Consider the following 23,983-nt stretch of genomic DNA (forward strand, 5'->3'; position numbering starts at 1 on the left):
TCTAGTGAACAGTGATTTTGAGTATTTTTTCATATGACTATAGATAGCTTTGAATCCTTCATCCAAAAACTTCCTTTTCACTTCCTTTGACCATCAAATAGAGAATGACTCATAGAATTATACATCTGACAAAGTTCTCTATATATCTGAGATTTAAGACTTTTATAGAAATCATCTATAAAATTTTTTCCCCAATTTTTTCCTTTCATTCTAATCTTGGCTACATTGGCTTAATTGGCACAAAACATTTTTAATATAATCAAAATCACCACTTTAAATCTCAGAATACTCTCATTTATTCATAAATTCTTCTCCTATCCACAAATCTGATAAGTAATATATTCCATGTTCTTCTAATTTACTTATGATGTATTTCCCCTTTGTATCTAGGTTATGAATCTATTTTGGCCTTATCTTGATAAATGGTCATAAGATAGTGGTCATTACCCAATTTCTGTCAGACTTTACAGTTTTCCCAACAATTTTTCCTCAAATAGTGAATTCTTATACCAAAGGCTTAAATCTTTGTATCTGTCAAACAACTATAATAATTTACTACTATGTACTGTATGTCTACTCTGTTTCACTCACTGATCTACCCTTCTATTTCTTAGCCAGTGCCACTTTACAATACTCTTTAAGATCTAGTACTGCTAAAACTCTCTCCTTTACATTTTCCCCCATTAATTCCTTTATTATTCTTGACCTATTCTTCCAAATGACTTGTCATTTTTTCTAACTCAATGAAATAATTTTTGGTAACTTAATTGAAATGGCACTGAATAAGTACATTACTTTAAGTAGTCTACCCATGAACAATTAATATTTCTCCAATGATTTAAATTTGACTTTGTTTGTGTAAAGTGTTTCATAATTATGTTCATGTGTTCCTGGCTTTGTCCTAGAATATGTACTCCAAGGTATTTTTTGGAGTTTTTTTTTAAATGAAAGTATCCCTCACTGTCTCTTCTTGCAGTATTTTCTTGGTGATTATAGAAATGCTGATGATTTATGTGGGTTTATTTTACATTTGTATATAAATATTACATTATATATATTTTATATCCTATTACTTTGCTAAAATTGTTTTAATTAGCTTTTTGATGACTCGAGGATTTTCCAAGTATATCATCATATTGTCCACAAAAAGAGGTAGTTTTATTACCTAGATAACCATTCTCATATTTCAATGTCTTTTTCTTATTGCTATTGCTAGCATTTCTAATAAAATATTCAATAATACTGATGATAATGAGCATTGTTTCACTCCTCATCTTACTGGGAAGACTTCTAGCTTACCCCCATTTCAGAAGTAATGCTTGCTGATAGTTTTAGATATATGCTTAGTGTTTTTAATAGGAATGAGTGTTGTATTTTATCAAGTTTTTTTCTGAGATAACCATATTACCTTTCTTACTTCTGTTATTGATGTAATCAATTATGTTAAGCCTTACGCGAAACCATTCCTGCTATAAATCCCACTTGGTCACAATGTAAAATTGTGATATACTGTCGTGTTCTACTAACTAGTATTTTGAGATTTTTTGCATCTATATTCGTTATAATTTTCTTTCTCTGTTTTTACTCTCCCTGGTTTAGATATCAGCACTATATTTGTTTCTAAAATGAGTTCTTTCTTTGCCTATTATTCCAGATCATTTATTTGATTGAGGAATTAGTTGATCTTTAAATGTCTGGTAGAAATCACTAGTAAATCCATCTGGTCCTGATGCTTTCTCCTTAGCATGAATTTTTCTAAAACACACTTATTTAGATGTTGTATTTCCTCTTCTGTTAACCAAGGCACTTTAGATTTTTGTAAATATTCTTCCATTTCACTTAAATTGTTAAATTTAATGGCACATAATGGGGCAAAATAATATTTAATAATTGCTTTGATTTCATCTTCATTACTGGCATATTAAACCTTTTCATTTTTCAGATTTGTTTTCCTTCTCAATAATATTAACCACTATTTTACTGATTTTTCTCATAAAACCAACTCCTAGTTATATCTATTAATTCAATGATTTTCTTACATTCAATTTTATTAATCTCACCTTTAATTTTAAGGATTTCTAATCTGGTATTTATTTGAAGGGGTTTTATTTTTCTAGTTTTTTAAAACTGCACACCCAATTCACTGACCTGATCTTTCTCTTTTTTACTGATGGTAAGCATTTAAAGATATATATTTTTCTGATTATTGTTTTTGCTGCATTCTATAGGTTTTGTTATGTTATCTGATTATCATTCTCTTTAATAAATTTGTTGTTTCTCTGACTTGTTCTTTAACCTACTCATTCTTAAAGATTAGTCTCCAATTAATTTTTAAACTGTGTTTCCATGGTCAGTTGTGAAATAGAATTTTTAATGCATTATGATCTGAAAAGGATCCATATAATATTTTTTCTTTTATGCATTAACTATAAAGTTTTTATACCCTAATACATGGTCTACCAATGAGAAAAAGGTACATTTCTTTCTGTTCCCATTCAATTCTCTTCAGATACCTATCTTATCTAGAATTCTAATTATCTCCTTGACTTTTTTAACTTAGATTTACCTGGTTCTTCGAGAGGAAGGCTGACGTCCCCCAGTAAAACAGTTTTGCTATCCACTTCCACCTATAATTCATTCAGCTTTCCCTTTTAAAATTTTGAGTGCTATAGCATTGGGTACATATAGGTTTAACATTGATATTATTTCATTAACTATGGTACCTTTTACATAATACGGTTTTCCTATTTATCTCTTTTAGCTTTAACTATTATATTTGGCTTTAACTTTATCTGATTCTTGTAGGTCAGATTTTCTGCTCAGGTCTTGTCCTTTCCTCAAGAAAACCTTAAAGTTCTTTAATTCACTATTCATTTTTTTTCTATGCAAGATTAAAGTCAGCTTTACTAGGTAAGTTACTTTTAAAACCAGCTCCTTTGCTCTTAAGAATATCACGTTCCATGCCCTTCAGTCTTTTAATGTAGAAGCTGCTAAATCTCGTGTTATCCTGACTGTAGCTCCACAATACTTAAACTTTCTTTCTATTGCTTGCAGAATTTTCTCTTTGACCTGGGAGCTTCAAAACTTACCAATAATGTTTCTGTGAGTTTTCATTTTGGTGTATCTTTCAGGTAGTGATTCATGGCTTTTTCCAATTTCTATTTTACCCTCTAGTTCAGAGATTTCCACAATTATTTGACCTACTGTCCCCTTTTCAAAAAAAAAAAAAACTACTCAATGCCACCCTGGAAATCTACTTTCTTTAACCCTTCAAAAGTTTCTTTGAAATTTCTATCATTCAAAAAAATATGTTTAAATGAAGCATCTTAAATTTAATAATTTATTGCAAATTTGTGAGCTTTTTCTTGCACTGAAATTTTGACAACACAATAATGAATCACGTAACCATATAGTATCATAGTGTAAATAAGTCATTACATACATATGTTCCTGCCAAAGCATGCTGGACTTCCCAACAATGAACGACATGCTCACCTGACAATACTTGCTTATTAAGATCTGTCAGCTGACTTGACCACTGATGGGTTATAACTTGAATTTTGTGTTTATTTGGAAAATAATGTAATTACTATGATTAACTCTGTTATACAACAGATTAAACATGTACAAACGGTTTTTCAAAATTCTCTTCTTTCCTTATGTTTCCACTGTGCACACAGTTTTACGCAATGCCCCTCAACTGCACCTAAGGCTACTACCACCCCACTGGATCATTCCAGTGCCCCCCATGGGGCAGTATCGCCTACTTTGGGAACCTATGCTCTAGCTCTAGAACTTCAAGGATGCTCTAGAACTTCAGCGATATCTTCCTTAATAATTTCTTGAAGAATAATGTCTAGACTCTTTTCTGTTCTAGCATAACTTTCATGTAGTCCAATAAGTCTTACATTGTCTCTCCTTTATATGTTTTCCAGGTGAGTTATTTTTGTAATAAGATTTCACATTCTCTTTTATTTTTTCAGTTCTTTCGATTTTTATTTCTTGGTGTTTTATGAAGTTATCAACTTCTGCTTGCCCAAATCTATTTTGTATGGAATTATTTTCTTCGGCAAGTTTTTGGATCTCTTTTTCCAACTGGGTGACTTTCATAATTTTCGAGCACTACTCTTATTTATTTTTTCTCCTAATTTTTCTTCAACCTCTCTGATTATAAAATCCTTTTCAATCTCTTCAAGAACTCTTTTTGGGCTTGTGACCATTTTACATTTTTCTTTGAAGCTTTAGAAGGAACTGTTTAGATTTCACTTCTTCTGAGTCTGAACCTGACCTTCTCGATCATCACAGCAGCTATCTATGGTTGGGTTTTTCTCACTCATTTTTTTTAGCAGCTTATTTATTGGCTATTAATTTTATGTTAAAGTCAGACTCTAATTCCAGGGTGTGGGGGATAATGTCTCAGACATCAGGTTTTTTTATGCTATTGTTTTCTGAACTCTATCTGGAAGCCTGAACTCAGATATTCCTCTCTGCCCCAGAGCTACAACCAGGACCCCCAGCAATGCTGTCACCACAAATGCAATCACTCCCATTGCTACAAGTTTCAACTCATCCCTGTGCCCTGGAACAGAAACCTGGGACTCTGCTCTGTGCAAGCTACCACAGCAAACAGCCAACAGCCTCCCCCCCCCCATTACCACCTCACTAACCAGTGGCGTGTACCTGATCCTGATCCCACAGCCTGGGATCACGTTTGGACAGCCCACCAGGGACCCAGATCCAGCACCAGCAGAGAGTCCTAGAATCTTCCCCTGATCAGTTATCTGACTCCTGCACTGTCCACTGGGCAAAAGTTCTTGAACCTGAGGCTACTACCTATATAGCTGCCCTCAGGGCTTGTGGTTTGTTGATTTGATGACATTTGCCCCAAGATACCTACACTTCAATCAGACTAGAAGACTACTCTGGGATCTTTCCTAATGTCCACCCAAGCTGTTTTAGGCTGGAAAACTGCTTTATCCCAACTTTAAATTATTTCTGCCCCTCTAAAGTTCTCTTTAAGACATTTTAAAAAATTACTTGTGGAGGAATTTAGGATAGCCAGGAAATTTCCTGCTTTATGATGCCATTTTCCCAGAACCCTTCTCTGGAAGAAAGAATTAACAACAGATCTATATAAACCCTCCAAATTTCCAATCCAATCAATTTTGCAAAAGCCTTACCCAGACAAAATAACCATCCATGTTGTTATTTGGATCTCTATATACTTTAAAAAAGCAAGAGAACAGATTCTGCTTCATTTCCAAGAGGAACAACAATCTGAAGTAGAAAACTGATAATCCTGAGAGAGGATTCTGAGAAGATGGTGGAGTAGGGTCAGAAAATTCCAAGCTCCCCAGATTTCTCCCACAAATGAGATGATAATAGCACCTCAGCACAAACATAGGTAAAAATAAATAAGAGTAGGGGTGGGACAACCAGGAGAGATTCTGAGAAAAATTCCAGGATGAGGTTTGGTCCCCATGAAGAATAAACATCTCCAGGCCAGGAAACTCTGCTGACAAGGAACACTAGACATAGCTGTACTACAGAGGCAATAGCACGGTCAAGAAGGAAACAGCACATGCTCGGTGAGTACAGAAGCAGTAGGGTGGAGACGCTGCTGACTATGGGCATATACAGGAGGTCAGAGGCACCATCCATCTCCCAGGGCTAAAGATGATAACAAAAACTAAGCTGCGATAAATTTTAAAAAATCAACAGGTAAAGAAGAAAGAATTCAACCACAGAGAGTTGCTATAGTGATAGAGAAGCCTAGGACTCATCTTCAGAGGAGAATACTGAAGCAAAGAAACCCTCTTCTACCCCAAGAGTAATGTCTCAAATGGTCACCTGCCCAAAAAGAATTCATTGAAGAACTTAAAAAAAGACTTTAAAAATCAAATGAGATTGAGGAAAAATTAAAAAGAAAAATAAGAATAATGCAAGAAAAACAAGATTATAACAAGAAAGTCAACCAATTAGAAAAAGAGATTTAGAAGCTTAAGGAAGAAAATGATTCCTTGAAAATCAGAATTAGGCAAGGGGAAGCTAGTAAAGTTATAAGAGATCAAGGAATTATGAAACAAAATATAAAGAAAGAAAAAATAGAAGACAATGTGAAACATCTCATAAGAAAAACAACTAATCTGGAGAACAGATGAAGAAGAGAAAACAAGAATAATCGGACTACCTGAAAGCTATAATCAAAAAAACAATATTGATAAAATAATATAAAAAATAATTAAAGAAAATTATCCTGAAGCATTAGAACAAGAGGAGAAAGTAAAAATAGAAAAAATTCACCCATCATCACCTGAAAGAAATCCTACAAGGAAAATCCAGGAATATCATAGTCAACTACCAAAACCCCCAGCTCAAGGATAAAATATTACAAGCAACAAGAAAAATCCATTTAAATATGGCAATCCATAATTAGAACTGCACAAGGCCTAGCAGAGGTGACACTGAAAGACCACACAGGTCTTGGAGCACCATATATTGAAGAGCAAAAAACTGGGGTTCTGGCCAAAAATATCATACCGAAGAAAGCTAAGCATAAATACCGAATGAAAAAAATAGACATTTTAACAAACTGTCAGACTTTCAGATTTTGTTAAAAAAAAAAAAAAACCTGAACTTAATAGAAAATTCGATATTCAAGAGCCAAGAGACATAAAATTTATATACCAAAGACTAATTACAAGGGACACAATAAAGACAGACTGCTTAACTTTTATGTACGTAAAAATGTATCTAAGATTTTTATTAGTAAATGTAAGCAGTTAGTAATAATTAATAGTAAGTAATAAGTAATAGTAATTAGTAATAATAAGTAATTAGTAATTGTTTGTAAGAAATACTGGGGTAGACCTGAATATATGATTTTAAAAAGTAAAACCTTTTAGGAACTGCTATAAAAAAGTCATTATTTACACAAATGAGGTGTGAGAAGAAGAACCAATACAGAGGAATTAGATGGGGAAGGAGGGCTGGTAGTTCTGGAAACGTACCTTCATTGAGAATGAATTCAAGAAGGAACAATATCTATCTAGAATAAAAGTCTTCTAAATTCAGAAAGAAATAAAACACTAAGGGGATAGGGAGAGGGGAGAGGATAAAGGAGGAATCTTTAGAGGGGAGGATGAGGGACCAGGTTACAGGTTAAAGTGGGGTACAGAAGGAAATTTAGATTAATTGGAATGGGAGGATAAAGGAGGGATCCTTGAAAGAGGGGTAAGTTAAGTGATAGGAGAGTAGCTGGTAGAAGTAGAGGAGTGGGGAAGGACAGAACATAAGAGGTACACACAAATATAAAGATCAGAAGTAGAATTTGTTAGGGAAAAAGGAGGAGGGTTGTAATCATGATCTCAGACAAGGTTAAGGCTAAAACAGATTTAATCAAAAGAGGAAAACAGGGAAATACACTGTGTGTCAGCCATATTATTTAAAACAACCAGACAGTATAAGGTGGGAATATTTCTACAGGGTAGGAAATGATGAGTTGGTAGACTTGGAAAAATATGAAAAAACTCAGACTTATGGAGAAGAGGTTATCCACCCTCAGAGAAGGATAAATAAGTATAGTATGGTCTTACATAGATGCATATGAATGTATATGTCTATATATGAAAATGATTATAGGTATCTAAGGATATGTAAGTGTATGTCTGTACAGTATATGCATGTTTTTGTATATATGTATATCTTTGTGTATATGTCTATATATGTATGTATGTATATACATAAGTGCATATATATCTATATATAAATATAACTGCTTAATTGTAGTTTTCTAGGGGAAGAAGGGAGAAAAAAGAACAAAGTAAAAAGTGCACAGCAGAGAACAAAAGAAAACCTACAAGGAAGCAAAGACTGACAGTTCTCAACACAATGCATATTATTTCTTATATAGGCTTTCTGAAAAGGAAATTTATTGCTGTATATTTTGAATATATATTTGAATATAATTTTTTGAATATATATTTTCTCATATTCTGTTCTGCAAATGGTAATGCTTTTTTATCGTTTCTTACTTTGTATTATTTTAGTTTTGGTATTTAAGTTTGTTTCTTTTTTCTTTCTTATTTTGTATATGAGTTTATAATAACAAAGTTTTTAAAAAAGAAAACTGATATCCCTATAAAAATGTTGGCAGTGTTAAAAGGAAAAGAGTATAGAATTCCTATCTAAACACTGCAAAATCTTCTCAGATATCATTTTCTATAACGTGTGTGCCATAGAACTGGACAATTTAATTCATTAAACATTTATTGTGATGAAAACACTTTTGGTAATTACATAACTAATTCTTCTTTAGATGAGACCAAGACAGACCTACTTTATGCTCTGTTTCTTATAATATTCTAATATAATGTCAATATGCTCCCATCTGATTTCTAGTTTGATCTAGCATTTAGGTCTTTCAGCTTCCCTCAGCACTAAAACAATGTTACATTCAAAGAACTAAAATTGCAGTATTTACTATCCCTTTTCACACATTTTATGTAAGCCTTTATTTTCCTTTATTTTCATCATAAAGCAATACTTACTTATTTTTTCAGTTTTAATATCTTCGAGAATTATTTCCTCTTTCAGAGTCAACAAAACTATTTTGCTTAATAATGCTGTGGTACACAAATGGCTTGGAAGCTTCATAGTACTATGTTCTTTGAAATCTGTTTTAGAGTGTTCATAGTTCAAACTCAATCTTCCTTCCAAAAGAGGTTTATGTAACCACTGTTAATTTAAAAAAAAAAAGTGAGAGAGAGAAAGAAGTTCTCCTGGTATACCTTATACAGGTCCCAAACTGAAATAATACAGTGCAACAAAAACTATTTTGCTTAATAATGCTGTGGTACACAAATGGCTTGGAAGCTTCATAGTACTATGTTTTACCACTCTCACCAGATTATATAGCAAACATAAGATACTAGCTGGAATGAAATCCAAATAATCGTTAAAAGAGAGCTTGGAAGGAGACAAAGCTTAAAGGTGTTTTCCAGTCTATAACATACCTGTGTAGAAAGAGAATGCCTCATATGTTTCCATTCACTATCACTTGGCATTATATTTTCAAGAAAAAGTCTCAGAAGAAAATGTGAATTGTAAGCTTCTAAAAGATTATTTAGTAAGTCATCAACAGTGGACATCACAACTCGAAGGCTGAAAACAAAAAAAAATTGTAATTAAACTGTTACTTTCATTTAAGGACATTTGTATAAGATAATATCTTTACTGAACTAGAAAGATAAATTCAGAGTTAAATGATTTTCCCCACATCATATAAATTCATAAATGAGAAATTTATGTCTTTCAATTTTACATCTCATGCTTTATTCACTCCTCTTGAAATAGTACCATTTATCTAAGAATTTCATCCTGACAAGGAAAATGCAGAAGAAAATATTCACCTCACCTTTTCATCCTTAGAGTTTAGTCCAATTCTGTTGCTGACCTCTAGAACAGATCACATCCCAGTTTGTTTCTAGTTATACTTGCTTCCTGAAAAACCTCCATTTCAGAGATATTGGAACAAGAACACCAAAGGGTGCTCCCAACAAGAGCAGACCTCTCCTAAGCCTGCCCTAGACTAGAGATGCATTTATGATATTTGGAAAGATAAATGCTTTTCAATATCTGAATATCCTTAAAGGGACAGCATATGGTAGCATTTAATACTCATTAAGCAAGAAATCATAATTCAAGAAACTTAAATTAATTCTATACTAATATACAACAAGCATGAACGAGGTTTGCTGTTTTGAAAAGGAAAACAAAGAAAAAAATACTAAGTTATAGAGTATAGAGAAGGTACCTTTTGACATCCAAAGATGTAGACTGAATTTGGTTCTTGAGCCAAAGAGCAGATGAGTGCAGGAAGGTGCTCTGTTTATTTGCATTTCCAAACTGAAGAAGCAGTGAATGTAAGCCACATAACCAAGTATGCTTCAGTTTACAGACAAGAAAGTCTAAAATCAAGCAGTTAATACGTAATTTGTAACACAAAATGTCCAAATACTTTACTCATCTAAATTTGGTCATAGTTTACAATAGTTTTTTAAAGCATCGTTTAAACAGAAAATGTAAAATAAACATTAAACCACCAAGTAAAGCATTTCTGAATCATGAGACTAACACAAGCCAGCACATAAATATAAATGACATGATTTCATACAAGTGTTTGATTCTAAAGGTTGGAAAAATACTACCATCATTTCCAGGGAGAGTAATAATGAGGTCTTTTTAAAAAGTCTTTCTTTTCCTTTCATACATGAGAGTATACTAGAGCAAACTCAGATCAAAACAGATCCCTAAAGGTAGCACAATGACCTAGAAAACCAATATTTCCCAATTATACTTTAATGTGGTTCATACCCTCTGGAGCCTGCTGGGAGCAAGTTGGACACCTTTTTCTATACTAAAGCAAGGGTTGAGAAATCTAATTTTTACAAAAGACTATCTGGATATGATACCAAAGTGTATTTTATTTTATTTCTTAACTATTAGGGAGGTGAGGCAATGTGGTGCTGCAAAATACACTGTGAGAATAAGGAGACTTTTGTCTTAGTCCAGTTTTCAGTATGTGACCTCTGGGAACTTACTTCATTTCTCCAGGATTGTTTCTAGGTCTAAAAACGGAGAAGGAAGGGAAAAGGGCATATGACAAGATGATTTCTAATTCCCTTCTAAGTTTAATATCCTATAATTCTCAAAATGGTACATCTCACATGTCAACCTGTGACTTAGAATAGTTGAAAATGTTTTAAATCCTAACAACAGGAATGCCATTTTCTGGGATACTTCAGGTATGAAGTCAAGGGGATAGAATACCTGGTATCTCAAAATCCTTTTCTAACTGGCATTCATTACCAAATAATTAATCAACATTAAGTACCTATGTGTACGGCACTATATTAAATGCTAGGTATAAAAAACAGAAGTAAAACAATTTATTTCAAGGAACCTCTGTTCATTTTCATGGGAGAACAATCATACTGACTATTTAGATGTTTCTCTCTAGAAACCCTTAAGCCTCATGCCTAAAACAGAACATGGTGACCATTTCTAACCCTCTAAAACAAAGTTTTAAATTCCATGTTAAAATAATGAGATCATGTGCAAAATGTACTTTCCAGTATCCAAAGCCATTTCCCAAGAACAGAGTTTAAATAATAACTGTTCAGAAGCATGCGTATTGCTACCTGATAAGTGCGTACAATCCTGGTTCTGAGCACACAACTGAAAGATTGTCAATAACAGCTCTTCAGATGATGGCATTAAACAACATCCCTTCATAGAAATGAACAAGTTAGAGGCCACATCACAGATGAAAGATACCGGTGACTGAGTATTTCCAACTTCTGAAATGTGCTTTGGCCTGGATAGAGCTACATTAAGTTTACTGATAATTCTTTCAATATAAGTTTCTCCAATCAAGTAATCTGTTGAAAAAATTAAAAAGAAATAAAATATTACAAAGACTGTCACTGCATTTTCAAGAACCTCTATTGTATATTTTTATTACTGGTAATTCTTTTTCATCAGAATAATTCTCCAAATATATAGGCAGTATGACATGGCATGAGGGCCAGACAGAGAGCCAGTCTTTGGAGTTAGGAAGACCTCAGTATTTAAAGTCATACCTCTGATACCAGCTATGTAATCATGAGCAAGCCAATTAACCCATCAGTGGCCCAGCAAGCCTCTGAGACTATAAATTATAGGTACATAAATACACATTCAAACACAGAGACACAGAGAAAATTCAAGATGACTATTCAATCTATGCTTTCAAACTGAGCTCAAAAGCACATCATAAAAATACTGATGTTCTCTAAGGAAAGCAGATTACCTTAACAAAACTCAAGTTAAAAAAATTAAGTTTTTTCCATGTTTAAAGGATTAAGAGAGCACTAATGATGTCTGTAAAAGATCTTGAAAATTAAATCTTTTCACATATAAATAATAAAAGTCTTCTGGCTTCTAGGCCAACAGCTAACAAGTTAATTGAACTTGGATCACTGCCTTGTCATGGCAAAGGGGCTTGCACAGCACAATGAAACTATGAGCTGCCATTAGAGTTATCTAAGAGGGAGATCACAGTAGAGAGTTCTGATAAAAAGTGATCCACTGGAGAAGGAAATGGCAAACCATTCCAGTATCTTTACCAAGAAAGCCCCATGGACATTACTAAAATGATCAAAGCGATGACATCAGAAGATGAGCCCTTCAGGTCAGAAAGTACCCAATATTCTATTGGGGAAGAATGGAGGACAACTACAAGTAACTCCAGCACTGATAAAGTGGCTGGGTCAAAGTCAAAGGGAAGCTCAGCTGTGGATGTGTTGGACTCTACACAGGATACTGAATACTGCAAATCAATGTTGCACAGGAACCTGGAATATAAGATCTATGAATCAAGGGAAGCTGGATGTGGTCAAACAGGAGAGGGAAAGATTAAACTTAGGTATCAGTGAACTAAACGAATGGGAATGGGTGAATAGGTGATCACTACATATGCTACTGTAGGGGAGAATCCCTTGGAAGACAGGGAGCAGCCCTCTTCATAGTTATTAATAAAAGGGTACTGGGAGTATAATCTCAAAAATGACAGAATGATATCTATTTGAATTCAATGCAAACCATTCAACATCACAGTAATACAAGTCTATGTTCCAACCACTGATGCCAGAGACTGAAGTTGATCAGTATGAAGATCTACAATATTTTCTAGAAATAACACCAAAAACAGATATCGCATTTGTCATAGGGGTTGGAATACTAAAGTAGGAAATCAAAAGATAACTGACATAACAAGCAAGAAATGAAGCAGGGCAGAGACTAACAGTTTTGTGAAGACAACTTGCTGGTCATAACAAACACTTCTTCAACAACCCAAAAGGTGACACTAAACATGGATATCACTAGATAGTCAACATCAAAATCAGACTGTTTACATACTTTGCAGTCAAAGTTGGAGAAGCTCAGTCAGCTAAAAAAATAGCTGGAACTGACTGTTATTCAAATCACGAGCTTCTTATTAAATGAACCAAGTAGGGAAAACCATCAGACCATATGGGTATGACCTAAATAACATCCCTTATGAATACAAAGTAGAGGTGATAAATAGACTTAAGTGATTAATTCTGGTAGATAGAGTGTCTGAAGAACTATGGACAGAGTTTTGCAATACTATACAAGAGGCAGCAACAGAAAACATTTCAAAGAAAAGAAGAGCAAGAAAGCAAAATGGCTATCTGATGAGGTTTTACAAATAACTGAAGAAAGAAGGAAAGTGAAAGGGATAAAGGACAAAGGCAACAATATATTCTACTGAATGCAGAATTCCAGAGAATAGGAAGGAGACATAAGAAAGTTTTTCTTAAATGAGCAATGAAAAGAAACAGAAGAAAACACTGGAATGGTAAAGACAAGATCTCTTCAAGAGAACTGGGTATCAGGAGAACATTTTCACGCAAAACTAGGAAGACAAATATAAAAGACAAAAACAGTAGGGACTTAACAGAAGCAGAAAAGATTACGAAGAGATGGAAAAAATATTCAGAAGAACTGTGCAAGACAGATCTTAATATCACCAATGACAATGGTGTGGTTGCTGATCTAGAGCCAGACATCTTTGAGAAGGAAGTCAAGTGGGCCTTAGGAATCACTGCTAACAAGGAGATTAATGGAACTGATGCATTCTAGCTGAGCTATTTAAGACCCTAAAAGATAATGCTATAAAAGTGCTGCACTCAATATGCCAGCAAATTCATAAAACTCAACAGTGGCCACTGGATTGGAAAAGATTCGTTTACGTCCCAATCCTAAAGAAGGGTAGCCAAATATGTTCAAATTACTGAACAATTAATTGTGCTCATTTTACACACTGGCAAGGTTATGGTTAAGATTTTTCAAGGTAGGCTTCAGTAACATGTGAACTAAGAATTACCAGAAGAGCAAGGTGGTTTTCAGAGGCAGAGGAACCAAAGACCAAAATGCCAACATTCACTGTATTATGGAGAAAGCAAAGGAGTTCCAGAAAAGCATCCACTTCTACTTCATTGACTACACTAAAGCCTCTGACTGTGTGGTTCACAACAAAATGTGGCAAGTCCTCAAAGAGATGGGAATATCAGATCACCTTACTTGTCTCCTAAGGAACCTGGATGTGGGCCAAGAAGCAACAGCTAGAACCAAACATAGAACAACTAATTGGCTTAAGAATGGAAAATGAGTGTGACATGGCGATAAATTGTCACCTTATTTATTTGACATATGCTGAGTACATCTTGTGAAATGCCAGGCTGGATGAAATCAAAAAAGCCAGGAATAAAATTTCTGGGAAAAATGTCAACAATCTCAGATATGCAGATGGTATCACTCTGATGGCAGAAAATGAAGAGGAATTAAGAAGCCTTTTGATGAGGGTGAAGAAAGAAGAGAATGTAAAAACTGGCTTGAAGCTTAAAAACATCACAAAAAAAAAAAAAAACCCACAAAGATCTTGGCAATTGGTCTTATCACTTCCTGGCAAACAGAGGGAGAAGAAATGGAAACAGTGCCAGATTTTATACTCTTGGGTTCAAATATCACTGTGGATAGTAAATGCAGCCATGAAATTAAAGACACATTCCTTGAAAGGAACTATATGGCAAATCTGGACAGTGTACTAAATAAGAAGACATATCACCTTGCTGATAAAAGTTCATATAATCAAAACAATGATTTTTTCACTAGCAATGTATGGCTATGAGAATCAAACCGTAAGGAAAGCTGAGGGTCAGAGAATTTATACTTTGAGTTGCGCTGGAGAAGGCTTTTGAGAGTCCTTCAGACAGCAAGGAGATCAAAAGAGTTAACTGCCATGAGAAATTAATTCAGGCTATTCACTGGAAGGTCAAATACCGAAGCTGAAGCTTAAATACTTTGGCCATAAAATGAGAAGATAGGACTCACTGGAAAGACCCTAATGTTGGGAAAGAAAGGGACAGCAGACGATGAGATGGATACATAGCGTTATGGAAACAACAAACATGAACTTGGATAAACTTCAAGAAATAGTGGAAGATAGAGGGGCCTGGTATGCTGTGGTCCATGGACATGACTGAACAACAAACAGTAACAAAAGCTGAACCTGGGCGATTGTAGAATCTCCAAAAACTGATCCCCAACTGGCAAAAGAAACACACACTGAACGTACCGTTTTTAACATGCTGAGACAATACTAAACTTAAGAGGGTCCATCCTTCTGAGGTCAAGGATTCTGAAGATGCTGCAACTTCCAAATCCTTATTACACAAATGATCAGCCAAAGTTACCAATTTCTCTCCAAGAATATCTCCCTTTAGCCAAGTAGATACTAATAAGTGTTTATCAGAACTTGAGCATGCCTGAAAACATAACAGTAAAGGTAAGCATTAGTAAGATTTAGGCCAAAGATATGCAAGTTTACTTAATTCATTAGTTTTTCTTATTTAAATATCAGTTGCTTGCCTAGAAACCTTCAATTATTTACCACTATCTGAAGAAAAATAATGAGTATCATCTTTATAGCACTTTAAAGTTTGTAAGAGCTTTCTTCACAGCACCTTTTGAGGTAAGTAGTATGCATAACATACTCTCCTCACTCTATTGATGATGAAACTGAAGCTTGGAGAGATTCAATGACTTGCCCATGAGCACACAGTCATGAAGTAGCTGAGGCAGAATGTAAATGCAAGTCTTTTGATTCCAAGGCCAGTACTCTAGCCAATATGCCACATTATCTCCCCCTAAACTCCAGACTCTTCAATTAACCCCATCCAACCCTTTCAAACTTTTGTCTCCCATTATTTTTTAAACACACAGCCTCTGTTCTATTTAAGTCTGTCTAATGTAAATACTCTCACCTCTGTTCATGCTACTCTCTGATGCTACCTCTCTATGCAAAGTCTATTGATAAACTATTCTGCAACTACTCCAGACACTGATGATTACTCCCCTCTCTGAAATACTGTCTGTACCACTCATTTGGGAATTTGCTCATATAACATTCTGTACTTCCATGTTCCAAACATATGTCTTCTTCCCAAACAGACTGTACAGCTCTTCAGGATAAGGGCTATTTTATAATTCCTTTGTATTTCCCACAGAGCATAGCACTGTGTTAGACATACTTTATCCTTCATAAAAATCTTGAGAAGTGAATTTTAAATAAAAAATACCTAACAAATGTTACTTTCTGGTTCTTTAATTTTAAATTAAAATTAAAGAGCACTTGATGTATAATAGTACAAAATTACTTCTGTATTAAAGATTGAAATTACACTGCCATAAAAAAAGAAAAAGAAAAACTTAGGCCCAGAAGCATGTTATTGAGCCCAGAAGTCTAACTGCAAAGGACCGATCTTCAAGGAAAAAAAATCCATCAATCCATTCCAGAAACATGCTGATCCATGTTCCTCATGCTCCTTTTGTTTTGGGGATTGAGGAAGAAGGGAAATTGCAACTTGGTTCATTTCATAGCAATCTGGAAAAAAAAAAACATCCAAAAACCAAGTGCGGATTGGGAAATAACCTTACAAATTATTGTTTGGAAATAATCTATTTTTAAAAATGGGTTGAATAACACAAAAGCAAAGCTTAACAAAATTCTATTCCTGGTTTTGCCACTACATTGCTATATAATTTTAAGTTAACTTCTTGGCCTCTATTTCCTCATATGTAAAATGAGAGATTTCAAGTGGATAACTTCTCATGTCTTTTTTGCCTCTAATATTCAAAGACTTTTTGCTCTAAAAAAAAGCTTACTTTAGAATCTTCTTTAGCTTGTAGGTAATCCCATTTTACTAGCCAATTTATTTTTTATTTGAAGCTTGATGTTAAATGGATTGTTGAATACATACAAAATAACATGAAAACTAGGCTACAATAGTAGATTACTGCTGGTCTCAGGAGCAAATCTATTTAAAAAAATTTAGCTGCTTAGAAATTTAAATCTCATACAAAACAAAAACATATTACGAAAAAGGAAGAATTTTAGGAGGGCAACCACAAAAATTTTTATCACGCTTGGGCACCATTAAGAAAGGGAACAAATCATTTCTCTAGTGACAAAGATACTCAATCTGTGATTGCATTAGTAAATAATTAACACCTGATAGAGGAAACAATCTCTACCAATGCAGGGTGGCACCTTTTCTGCAATTTGTAGTCTTAAAGAGCTTCATGCAGAACTGAGAAGTTAAATGTCTTGCTCAGGATCACCCAACTAGTAGTGGAATCTAATCTCCCTGCCTTCAAGGCTGGTTCTCTATCAACCAAGTCATACTATCACTCCTAAACCTCTTCCATATAGAATGAAAATGAAGGGATTATATAGTGAATTATCATAACAATGATTATAATGCCTTATTAAAAAATTAGGTTAAAAAATTACGATAGAATTTTTATCAATGTGATGAACAAAAACAATTCCAAAGGACTAAAGATGAAGTACGTTATCTACTTCAGTACTAAAGAGAGATGAACTCAAGATGCAGAATGAGATGCATATCTTTTTGGACATGGCCAATATAGGAATTTGTTTTGTTTTCATTGGGTGGGAGAAAGCAGAAAAGAAAAATAAATACTATTCAAAAAAATTTTTAAATTTCAAGAAAGATTTATAATCTGCCACCTTAGTGTTAAGAAATTAACTGAATTAAAAAAACAACAATAACAATTTTTAGAAATGGCCAATGAGGGAATTTATTTTACTTGACAAAACAGATTAGCTACAAAGTGTTTGGTTTTTCCTTCCAATGGAGGAAAACAGTAAGAAAATAAAAAAATTTAATATATAACGTTATATTATATTAAAATATGATATTATTATGCATTATATTATAATAATATTAGTATTATATTAATATATAATATTATATAAAATTTAAATTTTTTTTAAAAACTGCACACTGGTACTAGGAAAATAAATTTTTCCCCCTGAAGTCACACTGGATTTCTCAAAAAGTGCTCCCTCCTTTTCTCTATTTAAAGCCCGGTTAGAACAAATTGCAACAACAACAAAAAAATGAACAGTGAATTTGTTGGGAAGAAATAAGTTCCTGAATTATGAGAGGAAGGATTTAGTAATGCCAAAATTTGCCACAATACCACACGAGTAAATAAATATGGAAACCGACCACGCTGACTTATCAACTATTAAATAAAACTACAAAAAAATTAACTATAAAAGAAAAATGAAGAAAATACCTTTTGAATAATCCGAAGAAGAATATTCCATTTCACATCCAACTGAATGAGGGAAAAAAAAGTTACTTACAATCCAAGAACAGGGCAAAAACAACTTCTGAAATACTAAAATTGCTATGGGACAAAGGAGAATTAAAATTAATTAAGCTAGGAAAGTCCCTTACAGTCAGAAGATTGGCAATTAAGGTTTCCTAAACTGAAAGAACCCACCATTCACAATCTATAGACTGAAGGCAGTAACTGAAAGAGCTTGTTGCTAAATTCTCATATGAAATCACAGAATTGTGAAACTGGGAGGAACCTCATAATCAACTAAGTGCTCCAACTTCTTGGTACGAATGTATTTAACTTATCTGTTTTAATACTTCCCATAAAAGAGAACTACATCCTGAAGCCGCCCATTGGCTCTAATTATGATGAAGCTTTTCTGAAATTTTTAACGGTAGTTCCTTGTTCTACCCTTCACAGCCAAGCAAAACAAATGGAATCCCTTTTGCACATTTCCAAGTCCTTCAGATGTCTGAAGACAGCTATCAAGTCTAAATCTTTTTTTTAATAGACATTCCACATTTGAATAATTTCTCAATAAGGATCAATATCATATTCTTTAAATTATAACCTTTGCCAAAAAAAGAGTAACCATGTTCTAATGCTTAACACAGTTCCCAGCCCATAGCAAGCATTTAATAAAAGCTCTGACTTAGTTAATAAATGATTTGACTACGTGAATAAAGAGTAATCCAAAAAAACTTTCTGAATTTCAACTTATTCCATCTACTTTTAAAATTTTCGTAGGATGACATGCCAGTCTAACAGCAAAAAAGGGCAACAGTAATAATAGCTGCTCTTTACATATTAGCATTTAAGTTTTACCAAGTGCTCACATTATCTCATTTAACCCTTACAGTACTACCTGTAAGGCAGTACTGCCCATTTTTTAAATGGGTAAGAAAACTGGGATTCAGGAAGATTAAAGGACTTGTGCAGAGCAACGTACAGCTAACCAAGCATCAAAAAGAAGGAATCAAACTTAGTAATACCTTTGTTAAATCATCCAGTATATTTTTTCTTTCTGTATTAGTTTCACAGCAGTAGAGGATGCTGTACAGAATATCCACCAGGAAATCAATGTTTTGCTTCTTGTCTTCATTAAGCCAATTCATTAGTCTGTGATACATAAATTGTATGGCAGGATGGTCACGCATAGGTCCTCCTATTTCAAGAGGTAGTGGAGAGTGGTGTTCACGGGCATTTTTTTCTTTTGCTAAGTCCAGCAGAGCTTGGAATAGGTGGCATGAAGAGAAAGAGTTGAGAAGAGAAGACAAAAAGCTTAAGTGCTGGTCTGACTTCAGTTCACTGATATGTACAATACTCTGCTCTGCAAGTTTACACACTATGTCAAACAGAGGTCCTTTCCTTAAATGAGACACAGGAACTGGAAGATTCTCGTCCCAACAGAACTCAGACTCTTCAATATTCTCTTCTGAAAATATATCTATTTTGTTCTCTTCTCCGCTGTTCTCTGTGCTACTTTCAGGTGCCTCCTCTATAAGTCTAACCTTGGCAACTTTTTTTTTCCTTTGTTTCCATGAATTTTCTGCCCTCTGAAGAACTTCTAATAAGGTAGATATGCCCAATAATGACTTCCCATCAGTTTCTTGTGCATTAATTTTCTCAAGACAAATTTCTGATAGACTTGTCCAAAAAGTTTTCAGCACATTTTTCAAAGTATTAACTACTGAATCATCTCCATGGGCTTCTGCTTTAGTTTCCCAGGAATTTAGTGTTTCTGCTAACTGATCAAAGAGTTGTTCATTCTGCAGTCTTGGGTCTTTCAGTGCTGTATCAACAAAAGGGATCAACTAAAAATGAAAGGCAAAAAAAAAAGTATAATTTTGAGGAGAAAGAATTTAAGTAAAATATTCCTGACAAACTTCTGGAGTTACTGAAAAATATACTTCTCCCCAGAACTGTGAAAGTTAAAAATCCTACAGCCATAATTAGTCTGCTTGAATTACTTCTTTTTAAACCAGACCTCTGATTTTTTTTCTTCAGTATAGGGAGCTCCCAGTGAGGAATTTCTCTCTACGAATATGAACTGGGGGACAGTGAAAGGTTACGTGACTTAATCAGGACCACATACCTAACACATTTTTCTGATTCTGAGCCCAGTTCTCTATCTTCTCATTAAGTAACATGGCCTCTTTTAGATAGAAAAAAATAATGAAGGTTTCTTTCTGTGCTGTGTTTATCCCAACCTTTTAACTTCACTAAGGGGTGATCACTGATACAACATATGGTTAATTCCAACTTCACTGTAATTTTAGGCTTGGACTTAATAACTGTAGAATTCTAAATTTATCTAGCCAATATAATGTGCTACTTAATGAATAAGTGAGAAGTTACAAAGGATAAACATCATCAATTAATATTAAAAGGTAAAACATTTTTAAAATAAGTTATTTTTATTTTATAAATACCTGATCATTGATAAGCATCTTCTGCATTTTTACTGATTCTTCTTTTACACCTAAATTTTGTTGCATTATAAATCGTAAACATTCAAAAAATGCGGATATTACTGCTGAGCGCTCAGACTGGCTGGTTAGGATTCGTTCTGTTGATAGTCTAAGAAATAATAAATTAAGTGATAAGAACAATCATTTTGCAATTCTGACTGCTGAACTGTCTCATTCTTATGGCTAACAAGAAGAAGAAATATTATGGCATGAAAATATAGGCACTATAGAAAATATTCTACCAACACCAGAATGACATTCTTAAAACTACTAAAAAATGAGAAGTACTTAGGAATCACAACATGAAGGAACTTTAGGTGACGGAAGAAAAGGAAGCTTTTAGAGGCCATCTAGACCAACTCCTTCACTTTGCTAATAAAGAAAATAAGTCTCCCTGCCCTGAAATTATTCATATTCACATAGCTAATAAGACTTATATTCAATGAACTTAAATACTTCTTATTTATGCTGAGGAACTAAAAAGGGAGTAATAACAACTTAAAACCATAGAAGAAATCTGGGAGAAAACGTATTTGAAAAGATATTAATTGTCCATTAATATTAATAGCACTTCAGATTTGCAAAGTGTTTTCCCATTTTATACTTCCACCCCTGAATGGGGAGATAGTTCAAGTAATTATTATTCCCATTTCAAAGAGAAAGAAACTAAGGCTTAAATGATTTGCCTGACATCACTTGCAAAACTATAAAGTTAGAACCAGAAACTTTCTTACTTCAAATCACCAAGTGCTTTTTCCACTAAACAACCTTGCCTCACAAACTAACTCATATACAAATAAGCACGTAACTATTGCACAGATAAAAAAAAATTAAGAAAATAAGTTAAAGAATATAGACATTTTTATTTCCACTACAATGAATGAGTTTCATTATTTGTTGAACTTAAATCATCACTTTAAAAACCAGTTATACTGATGAAACCCTTAATTAAGATCTTGTATACACTGGGTCCTACTTCTCAAAAAGCTACCAAATGAGTCCATTTGGTAAAGTGATCTCACTTTTGACCTTAGCATACTGATTTCACCGTTTTATGTAACCTGCTATCATGAGAATTCCAAATTAAAGAATTATTAGACTATGATTTTAAAACACATTTAAGTAGGTAATATTTAAGATCAGAGATACACAGTTGGAAGTGATCTCAGAAGACATCTAGTTCAAACTCCTCATTTTACAGATGAGAACAACGAGGCCCAGAAAAGTAAAGTAATTTACCCAAAATCACAAATGTAGTAAATGGAAGACCTGGGATTCCAACCCAGGTAACAGACTCCAAATTCAACACTCCCACTATACTGACTAGAATATAGAAACAGCTGAAGAATCTTATTCATAGGATCGCAGATTTACAGCTGTAAGAGACCTTAGAAGCCATGAAGGCTAAACCACCTCATCTGATAAATGAGGAAAGTGAAAAGGTTAAGTGACTTGTTCACAGCCACACACTAGTAAGTGTCCAACACAGGATTTGAACTTGAGTCTTTCTGACTCCAGGCCTATCATTCTATCTATTACATGTCCAAAGCTGTAAGTGTAGAGGATTATAGACTATTAAAGATTATCCAGTTCAATCACATTCTCCAGAAGAAAATGAAACCCAGAAGATTTGTGACTTATCTAAGATACCACAGTGACATGATCACTAAGTCATTCTACTTTCTCTTGCTGGCTCCACACACTTCACATGGTGCCGTTGAATAGTTATCCAACAATAAGGTATATTAACTATAAGATGCTCCCTTATCCTGTCAAAAGAACACCTATAAATTCACACATCTAGTCCAAGAGACAAAACTACTACTATTCTAAAGCATTGGATACATGGAAACACATTATATTTCTTTTTTTACTTCTCTACTTTCAAAGAAAATTATTTGTACTTTAACAATAAAGATTTAGGATTATCTTACCCTTTAGTTATATAACTGAAAAAATTTCTGAAGAATTCCATGTTCAAGTCTGTAGTAGCACTAGGAATCTTGCTAATAAAAGGCAAGAGATAAGGATATATAACTGTAGCTAGGCCCCCTCCTCCTTCACTAAGTATAGTTGACAGTTTGGGAAACACACTTTTTTTTGCATTTACATGATTCCAACAGTCCTATCAAAAACAAACAAAAAACAGAAATATAATGAATCATTCAATTTATCCCTTCCTATAATGTTCTCCCCCTCTAAAAAAATAAAATTCTGAAAAAAACCACACAGAGATTAATCACATAATCACAGCATTAATCAGTCATGATATAGTCAAAATCATAACATAAATCAGTGTTGATCAGAATTCACACAGACAGGCATTTGGTTTAAAATAATTCTACTAGGGTTACTTTCTGAAAATGACAGCTTAATTTCACCTACCTTTTAAAACTCACACATGCTGCTCTTGTTTGTCTGCAAGTTACTAGGTATTAATGGTTGCTGCTTTTAAGTAAGAAACTATAGTTTTGTGAATTACATTTCTATATTCAGATTAAAATTTGTACCAAGATTTGGATGAAGTTTCTTCTACCATCTTTTAGTTTTCATAATGGACTGCTTTATGTCTAAAACTAGACACTGAAGCATTACATACAAGGGACAAAAATAATTTTGAAGTTCTCTTACATACCTCAATGGTAGTAAGGATATAAAGCACAGCTTCCCAAAGAAGTGGACAAACCATTGGATCACTTTCGTCAATGTTAATTAGAACTGCAGGAGATACTCTGGATGACTCTGCTTTCACAGACTGAGGAATATACTGACATAAGGCAGAAATTAACTCAAAAAAAGCTGAACGAACCTAAAAGAGACAACAAAGAAAAGTAATATAAAAGTTATGAGCACTTAAAAAAGTTTATGTTAAAACTAAGGCCTACTTTTTTTCATTTCTGTTACACACATATAAATATCCAAATAAAATACATGGATATGGTTTGTTTATGGTTAAAAAAAATAAAGAGCAGTTAATGTGCACATTAAAAAAGAACAATTTTCAAATCTATTAACTGGAATTTCAATTCTGATTTCCCATAACAATACAGGAAAATACAAATGGCTCTGGGTTCTTGTGAATAGATATGCAGATACCTATGATATTAAGGTATGTAAAATGTCAAATATAAAGCATTAATGATTAAAAAGTGACAAAGTTTAATTCAAATAATCAGCCAGAATTGATCACAGAAATGTAAATAGGTATTTACTTAAGGTATCGAAAAAGG

General features: G+C 33.7%; 1 protein-coding gene across 3 annotated transcripts in view; it reads right to left on the reverse strand.

Moving 5' to 3' along the window:
- LTN1 (listerin E3 ubiquitin protein ligase 1) overlaps positions 1–23,983 on the reverse strand; it is a 98,290-nt gene that overhangs the window by 42,322 nt on the left and 31,985 nt on the right. For all 3 annotated transcript variants that reach the window (XM_072614928.1, XM_072614929.1, XM_072614930.1), the window contains 10 exons: positions 23,389–23,562; positions 22,688–22,878; positions 20,715–20,862; positions 19,275–20,096; positions 18,235–18,276; positions 15,203–15,392; positions 11,202–11,441; positions 9,815–9,968; positions 9,015–9,162; positions 8,550–8,736 (listed from right to left, as the gene is read on the reverse strand). In XM_072614928.1, coding sequence (XP_072471029.1) covers positions 8,550–8,736; positions 9,015–9,162; positions 9,815–9,968; positions 11,202–11,441; positions 15,203–15,392; positions 18,235–18,276; positions 19,275–20,096; positions 20,715–20,862; positions 22,688–22,878; positions 23,389–23,562 — 2,296 coding nt within the window. The remainder of the gene's footprint in view (positions 1–8,549; positions 8,737–9,014; positions 9,163–9,814; positions 9,969–11,201; positions 11,442–15,202; positions 15,393–18,234; positions 18,277–19,274; positions 20,097–20,714; positions 20,863–22,687; positions 22,879–23,388; positions 23,563–23,983) is intronic.

Source organism: Notamacropus eugenii, chromosome 5 (assembly GCF_028372415.1).
Source record: "Notamacropus eugenii isolate mMacEug1 chromosome 5, mMacEug1.pri_v2, whole genome shotgun sequence".
Lineage (NCBI taxonomy): Eukaryota > Metazoa > Chordata > Mammalia > Diprotodontia > Macropodidae > Notamacropus > Notamacropus eugenii.